The sequence below is a fragment of the Nerophis ophidion genome, linkage group LG23 (assembly GCF_033978795.1).
Source record: "Nerophis ophidion isolate RoL-2023_Sa linkage group LG23, RoL_Noph_v1.0, whole genome shotgun sequence".
Lineage (NCBI taxonomy): Eukaryota > Metazoa > Chordata > Actinopteri > Syngnathiformes > Syngnathidae > Nerophis > Nerophis ophidion.
Window position 1 is genome coordinate 42767262 of NC_084633.1, and position 18087 is coordinate 42785348.

General features: G+C 40.8%; 1 protein-coding gene across 1 annotated transcript in view; it reads right to left on the reverse strand.

Moving 5' to 3' along the window:
- LOC133541352 (ras-related C3 botulinum toxin substrate 1-like) overlaps nucleotides 1–18087 on the reverse strand; it is a 28906-nt gene extending 10819 nt beyond the window's left edge. The window contains exons 1-2 of the mRNA XM_061884730.1: nucleotides 17767–18087; nucleotides 1370–1441 (exon numbers count right to left, since the gene is read on the reverse strand). Coding sequence (XP_061740714.1) covers nucleotides 1370–1441; nucleotides 17767–17801 — 107 coding nt within the window. The 5' untranslated portion in view covers nucleotides 17802–18087. The remainder of the gene's footprint in view (nucleotides 1–1369; nucleotides 1442–17766) is intronic.

The window sequence follows — 18087 nt, forward strand, 5'->3', positions numbered from 1 at the left end:
TAGTTACTGCCGTTGTGTCCTTGGGCAAGACACTTTACCCACCTGCTCCCAGTGCCACCCACACTGGTTTAAATGTAACTTAGATATTGGGTGTCACTATGTAAAGCGCTTTGAGTCACTTGAGAAAAGCGCTATATAAATATAATTCACTTCACTTCAATACCCCATTTACAGTTTGTAACTTTTTATCACTATATATATAATATTTAGAATGTAAAAAAAACAAAAAACATCCATCGCCAAGACTTTCACAATGGTGAAAAGTGCAGTTCCCCTTTAAGGTAAAATAGCTTGTACAGTCAAAATAAATAGCATGATTAATGAAATGTTTTTGTAATTTATCACATCAATTAACGCTTTAATTTTTACACCCTAACATTTATACAGAATATCTCCCATATTTTTCGGACTATAAGTAGCAGTGTTTTTCATAGTTTGGCCGGGGGTGCGACTTATACTCAGGAGCGACTTATGTGTGAAATTATTAACACATTACCGTAAAATATCAAATAATATTATTTAGCTCATTCACTTAAGAGACTAGAAGTATAAGATTTCATGGGATTTATGGATTAGGAGTGAGAGATAGTTTGGTAAAGGTATAGCATGTTCTATATGTTATAGTTATTTGAATGACTCTTAGCATAATATGTTAGGTTAACATAGCAGTTGCTTATTTATGCCTCATATAACCTACACTTATTCAGCCTGTTCTTCACTATTCTTTAGTTTAAATTGCCTTTCAAATGTCTATTCTTGCTGTTGGCTTTTATCAAATACATTTCCCCCAAAAATGTGACTTATACTCCAGTGCGACCTATATATGTTTTTTTCCTTCTTTATTGTGCATTTTCGGCAGGTGCGACTTATACTCCGGAGCGACTTATACTCTGAAAAATACAATATGTGTATGTTTTCAAAAATATATTTGTGATAATACAACAAATATTGGTGGCGCGAAAATAAATGTTCCCTCTAACCGTTGGACAATTAGGTGTAAAATCTAAATGATGAATAATAAAAACAGTAAAAATGAATTAAAGTGCATCATTGGTTCATCGATAAGTATTTGTATTGATGTTCCAAAGAATCTATTAGGTCAGTCAGATATTTGTTATAAGTCATTTTAAAAGAATATAAGGAGTACAATTTCACACACTCGATCCAAACATACTACAACTTTACAGGCCTAAAAAGCAACAAGAATCTCAAACACGCTGTAGGAAGTTCCATCATCTATTTGTGATGTCATTCTAACCTGTTCTGCAAGCCACCAGATTTGCACCTTGACAAAGCAGCCTTATCTCTCCGGTAACAGTAATGGAAGACCACTGTGCATAAAGTGGGGAGGTGAGGTGAAAATACTCACACTGTGGGGATGTACTCTCCAGGAAAGGCATTGGTGGTGTAGCTGATGAGCAGGCAGGTCTTACCCACAGCTCTATAGGGGAGAAAAAACACATTTACCTTTGACATGGGTCAAATTTCCATCAAGCTTGGTACCAATACAAGAGATCAGTAACTTGTTTAAGTATGTCTAAAATACATATATATTCATTTTCATTCATATTTTAACTACTATTGAGAACCTGATGATATTCATCTGTGTCAAGCTTGTTGTTGACCATTGCTGGCTCAAAATAGAGTATTCTACTAGGGGTGTCAAAAAAAAAAAAGATTTTCAGATTTATCGCGATTAAAACAGCTCAATTTTTGTTTCATCTGACATCAAATGGACAAAGATAAGACCTTCTGGAGGAAAGTTCTGTGCTCAGATGAAACAAAAATGGAACTGTTTGGCCACAATACCCAGCAATATGTTTGGAGGAGAAAAGGTGAGGCTTTTAATCCCAGGAACACCACTCCTACCGACAAGCATGGTGGTGGTAGTATTATGCCCTGGGCCTGTTTGGCTGCCAACGGAACTGCTGCTTTAAATGAGATAATGAAAAAAGAGGATTAGCTCCAAATTGTTCAGGACAAGCTAAAGGTTGGGTCTTGGACGCAGTTGGGTGTTCCAACAGGACAATGACCCCAAACACACCTCAAAAGTGGTAAAGGAATGGTTAAATCAGGCTAGAATGAAGGCTTTAGAATGGCCTTCACAGAGTGTGGACAATGCTGAAGAAACAAGTCAATGTCAGAAAAGCAACACATTAAGCTGAACTGCAGCAATTTGGTGGTGAAAAATGTATGCAGAAGCTTGTGTGGATGGCTACCAAAAGCGCCTTGTTGCAGTGAAACTTGCCAAGGGACATGTAAGCAATTATTAACATTGCTGTATGTATACTTTTGATTGCTCACATTTTCAGTAGAGACATAACAAATTAATAAAAGAAGCAAACTTCATGAATGTTTTTTGTGATCAACAAGTATGTGCTCCAATCACTACATCACAAACAAATAAGAGTTGTAGAAATGATTGGAAACCGAAGGCAGTCATGACATGATGTCCTTTACACGTGGATGTAGACTATTGACCACCACTGTAGGAATGTATCAGCTGTGCATTCATGTTATGGAGGAATATAGTTTATCATAGACCTGGCGCCCAATGTTACTAAAAAAAAAAAGTAATGCTTTTGTATCGTTTTGAATTGAGAATTGACTCTGAATCGAATGGCAGGGTGCCCAAAGACTCACAGCTCTTTAGTTTACACCAGTGGTCCCCAACCAATGGTCCGTGACGCATTAGCTACTGTGGCCGCACAGAAACATTCATTCATTTATAAACTACCGCATTTTCTCCCACTTAACTTTCGCCTGTCCCCCTATAAACACACCAATAACCTTGTTGGGACAAAGCACATTAATGGACATGTCAAATGTTAATGCGCCAGATTGTAGCCAAAGACAAATTGTTTGTGCTCATTTTCTGGCTGGTTTTATCTGCCACAGGTAGAAAGCCAGTCCGTGAAAATAATGCATAGATTAAAGCGGTCCCTGGTAGAAAAAAGGTTGGGGAACCCTGGTTTACACTTAGTCCTCATTACCTATCGTAGTCCCAGTAAAGACAAGGGCTATGTATATTTTGGCATATATTTTCTGGACAACTAGTTGATTCTTTCCAGCACTTAGCTTGGAGGTAGGGCTGGGCGATATTGGCTTTTATTAATATCTCGGTATTTTTATGCCATATCGCGATATACGATATATACAGTATGTGGATATTTTGCCTTAGCCTTGAATGAACACTTGATGCATACAATGCCAGCAGTATGATGATTCTATGTGTCTACATTCAAACATTCTTCTTCATACTGCATTCATATATGCACATTTTAAACTTTCATGCAGAGAGGGACATCACAACTAAGTCAATTGATCAAAACTGTATATATTTGTATTTCTTCATTCTCTTGCGGGTGACTTTTAACATGAAAGAACAAATTAGTAGTGCTGCTAGCTTTTGTAGCAACACTTCTGCTGCATACTTTGCATATTGCTGTTGTCTGCTGAATATCTTCCCGCTTGAAGCCAAACCACTGCCAGATGATGGACCCCCTGTTGTTTTTTTGGGCATTAATTGTTCTTCCTCCATTTGTGATCAGTTTGCCACCTTCTCTCTCTTGTAATGTCACTCGCACCTCACACGTCACATGCTGTCACCTCACACGTCACATACTGTCACCTCACATACTGTCACCTCACATGTCACATACTGTCACCTCACACGTCACATGCTGTCACCTCACACGTCACATACTGTCACCTCACACGTCACATACTGTCACCTCACACGTCACATACTGTCACCTCACATACTGTCACCTCACATGTCACATACTGTCACCTCACACGTCACATGCTGTCACCTCACACGTCACATACTGTCACCTCACACGTCACATACTGTCACCTCACACGTCACATACTGTCACCTCACACGTCACATACTGTCACCTCACACGTCACATACTGTCACCTCACACGTCACATGCTGTCACCTCACACCTCACATACGGTCACCTCACACGTCACATGCTGTCACCTCACACGTCACATGCTGTCACCTCACACGTCACATGCTGTCACCTCACACGTCACATACTGTCACCTCACACGTCACATGCTGTCACCTCACACGTCACATGCTGTCACCTCACACGTCACATACTGTCACCTCATACGTCACATACTGTCACCTCACACGTCACATACTGTCACCTCACACGTCACATGCTGTCACCTCACACGTCACATGCTGTCACCTCACACGTCACATGCTGTCACCTCACACGTCACATACTGTCACCTCACACGTCACATGCTGTCACCTCACACGTCACATGCTGTCACCTCACACGTCACATACTGTCACCTCACACGTCACATGCTGTCACCTCACACGTCACATGCTGTCACCTCACACGTCACATACTGTCACCTCACACGTCACATACTGTCACCTCATACCTCACATACGGTCACCTCACACGTCACATACTGTCACCTCACACGTCACATACTGTCACCTCACACGTCACATACTGTCACCTCACACGTCACATGCTGTCACCTCACACGTCACATGCTGTCACCTCACACGTCACATGCTGTCACCTCACACGTCACATACTGTCACCTCACACGTCACATACTGTCACCTCACACGTCACATACTGTCACCTCACACGTCACATACTGTCACCTCACACGTCACATGCTGTCACCTCACACCTCACATACGGTCACCTCACACGTCACATACTGTCACCTCACACGTCACATACTGTCACCTCACACGTCACATGCTGTCACCTCACACGTCACATGCTGTCACCTCACACGTCACATACTGTCACCTCACACGTCACATACTGTCACCTCACACGTCACATACTGTCACCTCACACGTCACATACTGTCACCTCACACGTCACATACTGTCACCTCACACGTCACATACTGTCACCTCACACGTCACATACTGTCACCTCACACGTCACATGCTGTCACCTCACACGTCACATGCTGTCACCTCACACGTCACATACTGTCACCTCACACGTCACATACTGTCACCTCACACGTCACATACTGTCACCTCACACGTCACATACTGTCACCTCACACGTCACATACTGTCACCTCACACGTCACATACGGTCACCTCACACGTCACATACTGTCACCTCACACGTCACATACTGTCACCTCACACGTCACATGCTGTCACCTCACACGTCACATACTGTCACCTCACATGTCACATACTGTCACCTCACACGTCACATACGGTCACCTCATACATCACATACTGTCACCTCACACGTCACATACTGTCACCTCACATACTGTCACCTCACACGTCACATACTGTCACCTCATACCTCACATACTGTCACCTCACATGTCACATACGGTCACCTCACATACTGTCACCTCACATGTCACATACTGTCACCTCACACGTCACATACGGTCACCTCACATACTGTCACCTCACATGTCACATACTGTCACCTCACACGTCACATACGGTCACCTCATACATCACATACTGTCACCTCACACGTCACATACGGTCACCTCACATACTGTCACCTCACATGTCACATACTGTCACCTCACATACTGTCACGTCACATACTGTCACCTCACATGTCACCTCACATGTCACATACTGTCACCTCACACGTCACATGCTGTCACCTCACATACTGTCACCTCACACGTCACATACTGTCACCTCACACGTCACATGCTGTCACCTCACATACTGTCACCTCACACGTCACATACTGTCACCTCACATATCACATACTGTCACCTCACACGTCACATACTGTCACCTCACATATCACATACTGTCACCTCACACGTCACATACTGTCACCTCATACGTCACATACTGTCACCTCACATACTGTCACCTCACACCTCACATACTGTCACCTCACATGTCACATACTGTCACCTCACACGTCACATACTGTCACCTCACACGTCACATGCTGTCACCTCACATACTGTCACCTCACACGTCACATACTGTCACCTCACACGTCACATACTGTCACCTCACATGTCACATACTGTCACCTTACACGTCGCATGCTGTCACCTCACATACTGTCACCTCACACGTCACATACTGTCACCTCACATGTCACATACTGTCACCTCACACGTCACATACTGTCACCTCACACGTCACATACTGTCACCTCACACGTCACATACTGTCACCTCACACGTCACATACTGTCACCTCACATGTCACATACTGTCACCTCACACGTCACATACTGTCACCTCACACGTCGCCCAGCAGAGAGGTAGCAGACTGGGTAACGTTAGCTGTGATGCAAGTGGTAATACGAGGAAAAGAAGGGGCCAATCTGGTAACAAATGAAGGAAGAATTAAAGGCCTACTGAAAGCCACGACTAGCGACCACACAGTCTGATAGTTTATATATCAATGATGAAATATTAACATTGCACAACATGCCAATACAGCCGGTTTAGTTTACTAAATTGAAATTTCCGGCGGAGTTTATTGTTGAAAACGTCGCGGTATGATGACGAATGCGTGTGACGTTACGGACCGTAAGGAAATATTACCACTGCACCACTCGCGGCTAAAAGTCGTCTGCTTTAACCGCATAATTACACAGTATTTTGGACATCTGTGTTGCTTAATCTTTTGCAATTTGTTCAATTAATATTGGAGAAGTCAAAGTAGAAAGATGGAGTTGGGAAGCTTTAGCCTTTAGCCACACAAACACACGGTGATTCCTTGTTTAAGATTTTCCGGAGGTGAAACTTTACTATGGATCAGACCGGTCAAGCGAATGTCAACCAGCAGGTTTCTGTAAGAAAATTGTGGTTAAAAAGTCGCCTCTTACCGGACATCAGCTGAGCTTGAGCCTTCCATAAAGCTGCCGTTGACTTCCCTGAGACATGGCGTCAAGACACCCGTGGACACACCCCTCCGACTATCAGGTAATATTAAACTCTCTGAAACACTAGCAACACAATAGAAAGATAAGGGATTTCCCAGAATTATCCTAGTAAATGTGTCTAAAAACATCTGAATCCGTCCCAATGCAATTGCCATTTTTTTTTTAAAACTTTATTTTTATTTTTTTTCTAGTCTGTCGCCATCAATATCCTCAAACACGAATCTTTTTTATAATCTTTCCTCGCTCAAATTAATGGGGAAATTGTCGTTTTCTCGGTCCGAATAGCTCTTGCTGCTGGAGGCTCCCATTAAAAACAATGTGAGGATGTGAGGAGCCCCCACACTTGTGATGTCATCGTCTGCTACTTACGCTACAGGCTAGGCTTTTTTTGTCAGCACCAAAAGTTGTGAACTTTATCGTCGATGTTCTTTCCTAAATCCTTTCAGCAAAAATATGGCAATATCGCAGAATGATCAAGTATGACACATAGAATGGACCTGCTATCCCCGTTTAAATAGGAAAATCTAATTTCAGTAGGCTTTTAATTCCCAATAAAAACAGCAGGGGGTCCATCGTCTGGCGGTGGTTTGGCTTCAAGTGGGAATATGTAGAACAGACAACCATAATTTGTCAAGTGTGAGGCAAGAGTGTTGCTACCAAAAATAACATTACTGCTAATGTGTAGCATCATTTGAAAAGTCACCTGCTAGAGAATGAAGACTGCATACTCGGCATGTCAACATCTCCATTCGGTGCCACACGCCCAGCCCACAAAATCATGCACAAAAGTGCACTTTATTTGTTTTAATCCATTGTAGTGTTGTTCTGTACAAAAAGTGCACTTTAATTTAGTGTTTTGATATGTCATCTTAGTGACATCATGCACAAAAGTGCACTCATAGCTTGTTTTAAAATGTCTCTGACAATCTTGCACTTTCTGTTTTGGAAATGACATGAATGTTTGTGCCACTGTGCCAATAACTGTTTCATAAATACACTTTTAGTTGTGATGTCCCTCTCTGCATGAAAGTTTAAAAGTAGCATATATTAATACAGTATGAACAAGAATGTTTGAATGTAGACACATAGAATCATCATACTGCTGTGATTATATGTGTCCATTCAAGCTAAGGCAATATATCCACATATATATGGTGTATCGCGATATGGCCTAAAAATATCCATATATTAAAAAAAAGTCATATCGCCCAGCCCTAATTTCAATGGGAATTTCCCAAAAATATGGAATTTCTGGAAAAGCAGGAATTTTTGGGAAAATTGTAAAAAACTTGAATGGTCTGAATGAGTTGAAATGGTTGGTGTTGGAATTTTTCAAATGGGTTGAGAAATGCTGAAGCATTAACATGTTAAATTGAGAAATGGTATTATGGAATTCCTGGAATTTTGGGGATTTTTCCAGTAAAAAAAAAAAAATGTCCTAATTAAGAAGAACGTTTTGACGGTGGAACGGTTGAAGTAAGTTGAAAAATGTGGGAAGAACAGTCGCCAGAAAAAAGGGTGGAAATAGGTATTTGGAAAAACTGGAATTTGGGAAAATCCTGGGGGTTTTTTTAAGTTGGAAAAATGATAGTTTGAATTCCCAGAATGGTGGAATGCTTTGAATCGGTTGAAAAATGTGGAAACGGTGGATATTTGAAAAACAGCCAATTAATTTTGAATAGGGAAAAATGTCCTGGAAAACCTGGAATTCTGTGATTTTTTTGGAATTTGTTAATGGAAACCCTGTTATTCCCCAACAGGCTGAAGAGTTAGAAAGTGGAACAGTTTGAATCGGGTAAAAAAATGTCGAAAGTAGAGTGCGCCAAAATCTCGAGAATTAGTAGTAGAGGGATAACAATAAATAAATAGATGGATTTTGGTGTAGAAAACTATGTGTGTGATTGTGCTGGAACATTCACACATCTTACTCTTACGAATTATATCTAACCTTTTTTGTCAACCTTTATTTACCCAAGAAAGGTCCTTTTTGAGATGAAAAATCTCTTTTTTAAGAGAGTCCTGTACATTCATACACCTGTGTAGGTGCCACTGTGAGCCAGGTGGGTGAAGTGTCTTGCCAAAGACACCACGGCCGTGGTTAGGATGGCGGGAGCCGGAATCAAACCTGGAACCCCTCAAGTTGCTGGTACGGCCGGTCTACCATCCGAGCCATGCCGTTTTACAATTAACAACAACCTTGTCAAATGATATGAAACCATGTGTTAATCACAAATATTATTTATTTAAAACAGGGGCGCTCACACTTTTTCTGCAGGTGAGCTACTTTTCAATTGACCAAGTCGAGGAGATCTACCTCATTCCTATTTATAATTTATATTTATTTATTTATGAAAGAGACATTTTTGTTAACAAGTTAATGGTGTTTAATGATAATACAAGCATGTTTAACACACATAGATTCATTTCTTTCATGAAGACAAGAATATAAGTTGGTGTATTACCTGATTCTGATGACTTGCATAGATTGGAATTAGACAGTGGTGCTGATAACGTCCGCATTTTCAAATGGAGGAAAAAAAAGTCCTCCTTTCTGTCCAATACCACATGAAAGTGGTTGGATTTGGCATCTCATTTGTCCAACTTGCATACTCCTTTTTAAACACTTTGTTATGAGAGTAGCATATGTGTGTGGCCCTTTAATGTCTGGCAGCAGGTGAGTGACGTCAGTGAGTGTGCGGGTGGGCAAGCAAGTGAGTGTGCGGTCGCTGAGGGCGGGGGAGAAATACATTGGCATCAAACTCCGTAGCTTGCTAGCTTTCTGAGACTCTTATTTTGTTAGCACAGGCAGGATGAAACAGGTCTTTCATGGTGAAGACAGGAACTGTGCAGTCGGCCTTTAGAGTTTTGACAGTAGGTACGGAGTCTCTAGAAATAAAATGTGTTTCTCTGCGTCCGCCCTGTTAGTGATTTTTTTTCTTAAATATGAGCTGGCAGCAGCCAGCGTCATCTCACAAGATCCTCGGGTGCCGAGAATGTCAAACAACTGACGAAAGTGAAGTCTTGGTATGATTGATGATTGCTTATTTTTATGTCTATTTTTTAATGCCTGGCTTGAGATCGACTGACACACCCTCCGAGATCGACGTAATGCCCACCCCTGATTTAAAACATAAACCTCAGGCTTAGACTGATTAGAAAAATAAGCACTAACTAAACATACTGCATAAGAAGGGACTCATATCGAACAAAAAATAATTTTACATACATGTAGTGCTAAAATAAACCAATTAATAAAGACATTTTTTCTTAAACTGTCAATAAAATTAAGTGCAAATGAAAATACAGCGTCACCACTTAAGTCATCATTTTTGTACTTAAACTTCTCAAACTATAGTTCCAGACTTCTGTGTGAGATTGTCATTACTGCCAAAAGTGTGTTACAACTGTGTCCTGCTGTGGTCTGTATGGACAAAACAGATAATATTGTTGGTGGCCAAGCAATAGGCTTGGCCCTATGGTTAAAAAAACAGTGCTATGACCTATCCTATTTGGTGCGCTTTATCTTCAACATCAGCAACACATCTTTGTTGTGATCAGTGTGAAACAACAACACAGACACGCAAAGCTAACATGGAACGCTAACATCAGAGCCAACTATCGTAGCTACGTCTGTCAAGTTCACCAACTTTGTACAGAAACATTTTGGTCGTTGGTTCTAGCACTAAAAGCCCAATTATAACTTAGAGGAATTACCCAGAATCTGACAAAGTATTTTCACATAGTGTTTGTGTTTCAGTGGCCAGGCAATGGCAATCATGCTTAGAGCAGGGGTGTTAAACTCATTGGCAGCAGGGGATACAAGAATTGCTGTTGCAACATCTAGTGGACACATTTAGAACAGCACTTTCTTCCATTCAAAAATTGCAGTTAATTGTTATACTTTGCAAAACTAATCTTGCTGTTTGGCTCAAACCTGTTCACGGGCCAGATCGTACGTTTGACAATACTGGCTTAGAGCAGTGTTTCTCAACCACTGTGCCGTGGGAGATGATCTCCATCCATCCATCCATCCATCCATCCATCCATCATCTTCCGCTTATCCGAGGTCGGGTCGCGGGGGCAACAGCCTAAGCAGGGAAACCCAGACTTCCCTCTCCCCAGCCACTTCGTCCAGCTCTTCCCGGGGGATCCCGAGGCGTTCCCAGGCCAGCCGGAGATGATCTCATTTCACCAATTTGGGTAAAAAATATATTTTGCAAAGTAGTAATTCTAGTCTGCAAATGATGTGTTGTTGTTGAGTGTCGCTGCGGTCTGGAGCTCGGCAGAGTAACCCTGTAATACTCTTCCAAATCAGTAGGTGGCAGCCAGTAGCTAATTGCTTTGTAGATGTCGGATACAGCGGGAAGCAGCGTGAAGGTAAAAAGGTACTAAATGTTTAAACAAAAAATAAACAAAAGGTAAGTGCCCCTAAGAAAAGGCATTGAAGCTTAAGGAAGGCTATGCAGAACCAAACTAAAACTGAACTGGCTACAAAGTATACAAAAACAGAATGCTGGACGACAGCAAAGACTTACCGTGGAGCAAAGACAGCGTCCACAAAGTGCATCCAAACATGTTATGACAATCAACAATGTCCCCACAAAGAAGGACAAAAACAAAGTAGATGCAACAAATATTGCTACAAGAAACTACCAAAAAGAAAGAAAAAGCCAACAAAATAGGAGCACAAGACAAGAAGTAAAACAGTTCACACAGGAAAAGAGCATAAAAGTGCTAATAAGTCAGGGTGTGATGTGACAGGTGGTGACAGTACACCTACTTTGAGACAAGAGTACAGTCATGCATGCTTGCTTATGCTTTGAAGTCCTGTCCAACGATTGCCACGACCACTTTTTACTGTCAACTGAGTTTTGTTTTTTAATGATTTCTGGTGGTGGTGTGCCTTTGCATTTTTTCTACGCAAAAAAATGTGCCTTGCCTCAAAAAAGGTTGCAAAACACTGGCTTAGAGGATCCTCAGAGATACCGATAAGTACAGTACAAACTCAAGACTACGATATTGGGTGAAACGAGTATTAAGGGACTATATTAGTGTTATTTCATGTTTAGAAGGCTCTAATAATGTAAAAAAAAAAAAAAAAAAAACATATTTAGAAAGGTATAAAATATTTAATGGTCAAACTCTAAAACATTTTTTATTTATTTGTAAGAATTCTACTTTGTGGAAATCATATTGTGGTCATGTCTGGTCTCAATGAATCGCAATAAGCAGGAGACCACTGAGCTGTGTTTTCAAATCCTGTCTATAAAAATTCAGTGCAGAAAAAATGTTGCTCATAACTCAAGTTTCCACTTTAGGTAAATTAAGACTGACGCACTTGATTGGGTCTCAAAACCAGCCAATCAAATGTCAAGTTTGCAGTTACGTGAAGTTTTTTTATTTTTACTTATTAATTGGAGTTTAAGAAAAAAATGTAAATAGACTTGGCCGAAAACAAAAATAACAGTATCCACACTCAAAAAAAGAAATGGAAAAAAATAGTAAAATAACTACATCCTACCTATAAACAAACTATTAAAAAAAACTATGGTAATAGTCATTAATAAACAAAATAACAAAACATGCTTGTGAGAACATACATATTTTTCCAGTAGGTTGCTGATCATCTCCCAAGAATAAGTATCATGGATATTTTTTCTAAATCAATTCTATTCTGGAACGGGTCTTCCCTCAGATTTACTATTGGAGTCATTTTCTCCATTGTCTATATTTCATTGCTAATGACCTGCCATTGTTTGTCAGTTAGAGGTTCAGCTTTTTTTTACCAGGATCTTGTGACTGCATTTCCTGGGAGCTGTTAAAAGTACGTTAAACAAATAATAAACTTCTATCCCTACAACTGACACTATGGGTCCCAAATACATAGTCCTTCACCTCATTGAAATCTTATATTCCAGCACTTTACCCATAACGGATTTTAGCTTTGTAAAGTTGAAAAAAATATGAGTATGTGAATTTAATGAGTTACATTGTCTCCAACATGGCTGAGATTTAAAAAACGATTTTACTTGAATCTTACGTGTAAAAAAAAAGAAAAAGTTTTTCAATTGAAAAGACTTTTGCTGTAAGCTAGTAGAAGTAAATTGTAGATGTAAAATCCACTCCTAATTCACCTTCCCATTTTGACCTCAACACAATGTGAGGGCAAGTCCAAAGGTATGCACATAAAACATTTGCTAGGAACATAGAGCAGTTGGAACCTCTGCCTCACAGACCTGGATATTTGTACTTTTCCTGACCTGTTTTTTAAAACTACACCGTCACAGACCCCCCTGTGGTAGATGAATTTCCGCAAAGTAGGAACGTCACACTATTCAATTGCTGAGTATTTTAAGATGCATTAAGTGTTTATAAGCCCTTCAAAAAGCAAACACTTCCCATAGATGTTCCTAAAAGGCTTCAAACACATGTAATTGTCACATTAAAAGTTAAAAGGGTACTCAATGGTCATTTAAAGTCTGCTGTGCATTGAAACTATAGTATGTGAACCGTAAAGTGACCAGGGAATATTCTACATATTTTTTTGCATTGCGGATTTGCGCCTGGTGTGGGATGTTTATCTGCCAACACACAATGTGTCCATCAAAAATGTTAACTATAGAATGTAATCGTTCATCCACTACATCAAATGGTTCTGTTTTATAAATCAATTGTTTTTAAATGGCACTGCAACCCACGAATCGTGACGCGAATTGATCACAAAGAGATTTACATCTCTATATTTCACCGGCAGTGTATTTTGAGTTGTAGGCACATTTTTCTTCACTGATATTATCAATCAAACAATGAATCAATCAATCAATGTTTATTTATATAGCCCCAAATCACAAATGTCTCAAAGGACTGCACAAATCATTACGACTACAACATCCTCGGAAGAACCCACAAAAGGGCAAGGAAAACTCACACCCAGTGGGCAGGGAGAATTCACATCCAGTGGGACGCCAGTGACAATGCTGACTATGAGAAACCTTGGAGAGGACCTCAGATGTGGGCAACCCCCCCCCCCCTCTAGGGGACCGAAAGCAATGGATGTCGAGCGGGTCTAACATGATACTGTGAAAGTTCAATCCATAGTGGCTCCAACACAGCAGCGAGAGTCCCGTACACAGGAAACCATCTCAAGCGGATCAGCAGCGTAGAGATGTCTCCAACCGATACATATGCATTTTACTTGTGGATTTTTGATCACCTAAATTTACATGCACTGCCAAGTATCCATCTGTCAGCTTCAGACGTGGAAGCTCTAAATGTGATCAATTGGTATTTTACTCAACAAATACACACTCTTTAGCACCGTGGACTAACAATTCATTTATTCATTTTAAGTGCATGTTCAATGTGGTTTTGTGGAGGTGCGGTCCTGGTCCATGACTCTACATTTTAGGGCGGGGGTCAGCGAGCCACTTTAGCGCCGCCCTAGTGGCTCCCTGGAACTTTCTCAAAACTGTATGAAAATGGAAAAAATGGGGGGGAAATATATTTTTTGGTTTAATATGGTTTCTGTAAGACAAACATGACACAAACCTCCCTAATTTTTAGAAATCCCACTGTTTATAGTACACATGCTTCTTTTGGCGAGGACCGTTTTGTCCTATTAATTTTGTCCGTCCTTGAACTCGCCCTAATTTGTTTACATATAAAGTTAAAAAAAGTTAAAGTACTAATGGTTGTCTCACTCACACACACACACACACACACACACACACACACACACACACACACACACACACACACACACACACACACACACACACACACACACACACACACACACACACACACACACACACACACACTAGGTGTGGCGAAATTATTCTCTGCATTTGACCCATCACCCTTGATCACCCCCTGGGAGGTGAGGGGAGCAGTAAGCAGCAGCGGTGGCCGCGCCCTGGGATCATTTTTGGTGGTTCAACCCCCAGTTCCCACCCTTGATGCTGAGTGTCAAGCAGGGAGGTAATGGCTCCCATTTTTATAGTCCTTAGTATGACTCGGTCGGGGATTGAACTCACAACCTACCCATCTCAGGGCGGAAACCCTCACCACTAGGCCACTGAACAGGTTAGTGTATGCAATGTGCAACTTTGTCTGATGCTGCCACAGAAAGACGTGTTTTATGCCACTCTTGCTTTTTTCATTTTGTCCACCAACCTTTTTATTCTGTGCGTGAATGCACAAAGGTGTGCTTTGTTGATGTTATTGACTTGTGTGGAGTGCTTGTCAGACATATTTGGTCAGTGCATGACTGCAAGCCAATCGATGCTAACATGCTATTTAGGCTAGCTGTATGTACATATTGCATCATTATACCTCGTTTGTAGCTATATTTGAGCTCATTTAATTTACTTTACTAATGTCCTCTGTGTATTTAATTTATATTTTCATGTGTCATGACATATTATCTGTATGTAATATTGGCTGCATTTCAGATAGTCCTTTGTGTGCCACGTTGTTCCAGACCACAGCAAATGTTACCCAGCTTGCAAAGATTGTAATAAATCAATTAAATTTCCAGGAGTTATTTCACCCCCTGAGAAGCCTGTGTTTTACTAATGTTTTCCAATGTTGTGAAACTGTGTAGAACAAATATTACATTTCTGCCAACAAAGATTAGATAGCAGTCATTTTGATAGTAGGCTAATATGACTAATATAGACACTTACATAATGTGTTGCTTTAATTATAACACTTATAAGACTTTTAAGGTCATTTTGATGGTAGGCTAATATAGACACATCATTTGTTGCTTTCATTATAACACTTATAAGACTTTTAATGTCATTTTGATAGTAGGCTAACATAGACACATCATTTGTTGCTTTCATTATAACACTTCTATAAGACTTTTAAAGTCATATTGATAGTAGGCTGATATAGCTAATATAGACATTATTTGTTGCTTTCATTATAACACTTATAATATTTTCAATGTAATTTTGATAGCTAGACACATCATTTGTTGCTTTCATTATAACACTTATATAAGACTTTTAATTTTTTTGCGGCTTGAGACAGATTTTTTTTTTTGTATTTTCAGTCCAATAGGGCTCTTTCCACATTTTGGGTTGCCAAACTCTGTTTCAGAGGAAAAGGAAACCGCCAAAAGGTGTGCAAGTCGGTGTGTCAAAATCAAGGTGAATGAATACAGACCCAGGCATGACTGTGCAGCTGTGGTATCCACCACACCCAGTCGGAGAAGTTATGAGCGTGTGCAAGCTCCCACCTTGTCACATATCTCCTTTAACCCTTTCCCCTCACTACAGCAAACATCCATTTTCTACCGCTCGGCCCTAGCTTTTGGAAGACTGTATGACCACCAAAAAGGTGCCACATCAGTGTTGGCACTTCGCTGAGAATTGTCTTAAATGGAAGATGTCAAGAAAAAGCTGTGATTGTGTATGATTATAACCCATTTAAATCACCATGTTCCTTTTGAACATCCAATGTACAAGTGAATGAAGACCATACTTAGTCAACAGCCATACCTGTCACACTAAGGGTGGCGGTATGAACAATGCCAACACTGTCATAAACATGTGCCATACAGTGAAACCACACTAAACAACAATTGGACCCCCTTTTGAACATTCCTAGCACCAACACTGTTATATGATATACGGTTTCAAAACGGTTACAAAAAAGTGGGACCCTATTTTTAGACTTGATGGGGTCCCTGGCACCCCATTTTGAAAATTCCTAGTACCAACACTGTTACATTATTTATGTTTTCAAAACGGTTACAGAAACTTGGGACCCCATTTTTATGACGTGATGGGGTCCATGGGAACCCATTTTGAAAATTCCTAGCACCAACACTGTTATATTATATACGTTTTCAAAACGGTTACAGAAAAGTGGAACCCCATTTTTATGACTTGGTGCGGTCCCTGGCAGCCCATTTGGAAAATTACTAGCACCAACACAGTTGTATACGTTTACAGAAAAGTGGGACCCCGTTTTCATGACTTCATAGGGTCCCTGGCACCCCATTTTGAAAATTCCTAGCACCAACTGTTGAATTATATACGTTTTCAAAACGGTTACAGAAAAGTGGGACCCCATTTTTATGACTTGGTGGGGTCCCTGGCAGCCCATTTTGAAAATTACTAGCACCAACACAGTTGTATACGTTTACAGAAAAGTGGGACCCCGTTTTCATGACTTCATAGGGTCCCTGGCACCCCATTTTGAAAATTCCTAGCACCAACTGTTGAATGATATACGTTTTCAAAACGGTTACAGAAAAGTGGGACCCCATTTTTATGACTTGGTGGGGTCCCTGGCAGCCCATTTTGAAAATTACTAGCACCAACACAGTTGTATACGTTTACAGAAAAGTGGGACCCCATTTTCATGACTTCATAGGGTCCCTGGCACCCCATTTTGAAAATTCCTAGCACCAACTGTTGAATTACATACATTTTCAAAATGGTTACAGAAAAGTGGGACCTCATTTTTATGACTTGATGGGGTCTCAGGGACCCCATTGTGAAAATTCCTAGCGCCAACACGGAATATAATGTACGGCAGCCGTGAAGGTTTTTAGAAAAGTCTCCAAAAAAGGCGTTGTCATACTAGCACACGAAGAGGGAAGAAAGCACAAAGGAACATAGTAAAGAGTGAAAGTTGTCTCTAAGAAGGTGAGTTGGCCATTTTTGTCAGGCAAAACGTTGCTTTTGAGCAAAGACTAAAGCCAACTTGTTGGGAAACACAAATGTTTCATGTTAGCACGTAGCTCGAGGTGACCACACGGCCATTCTCTCGCATCCCGGCTAAGAAGTCACCAGTAAATAAGTAGTTATTGGCCCTCATTTAGCACAAAATGCGAACTCACCCGTCTCCGACAACGACACACTTGATGGCCTGCATGATGGAGGAATGCTAAGTTAGCGGACTCAAGCTAACTATGGTTAGCTCACAAGTCTCTTCCCTTTGTCCGCTACGCAAAAAAGTCCCAAAAGGAAAAGGTCCCCGCGGTGGTCGTCAGTGTCGCTGAGAACCTCCAAAGATGAGAGACGGGTTGTCAGCAACTTGTGGAGCACTTGAACACAACTTTCTCCGGGATGGGATCTGCCTACATTGCCATGCCTGAGAAGGGGAAGCTGGGGAAGCTAGCGAAGCAACACGGCGGCCACCACCCCGAAGGAAGCGAGAC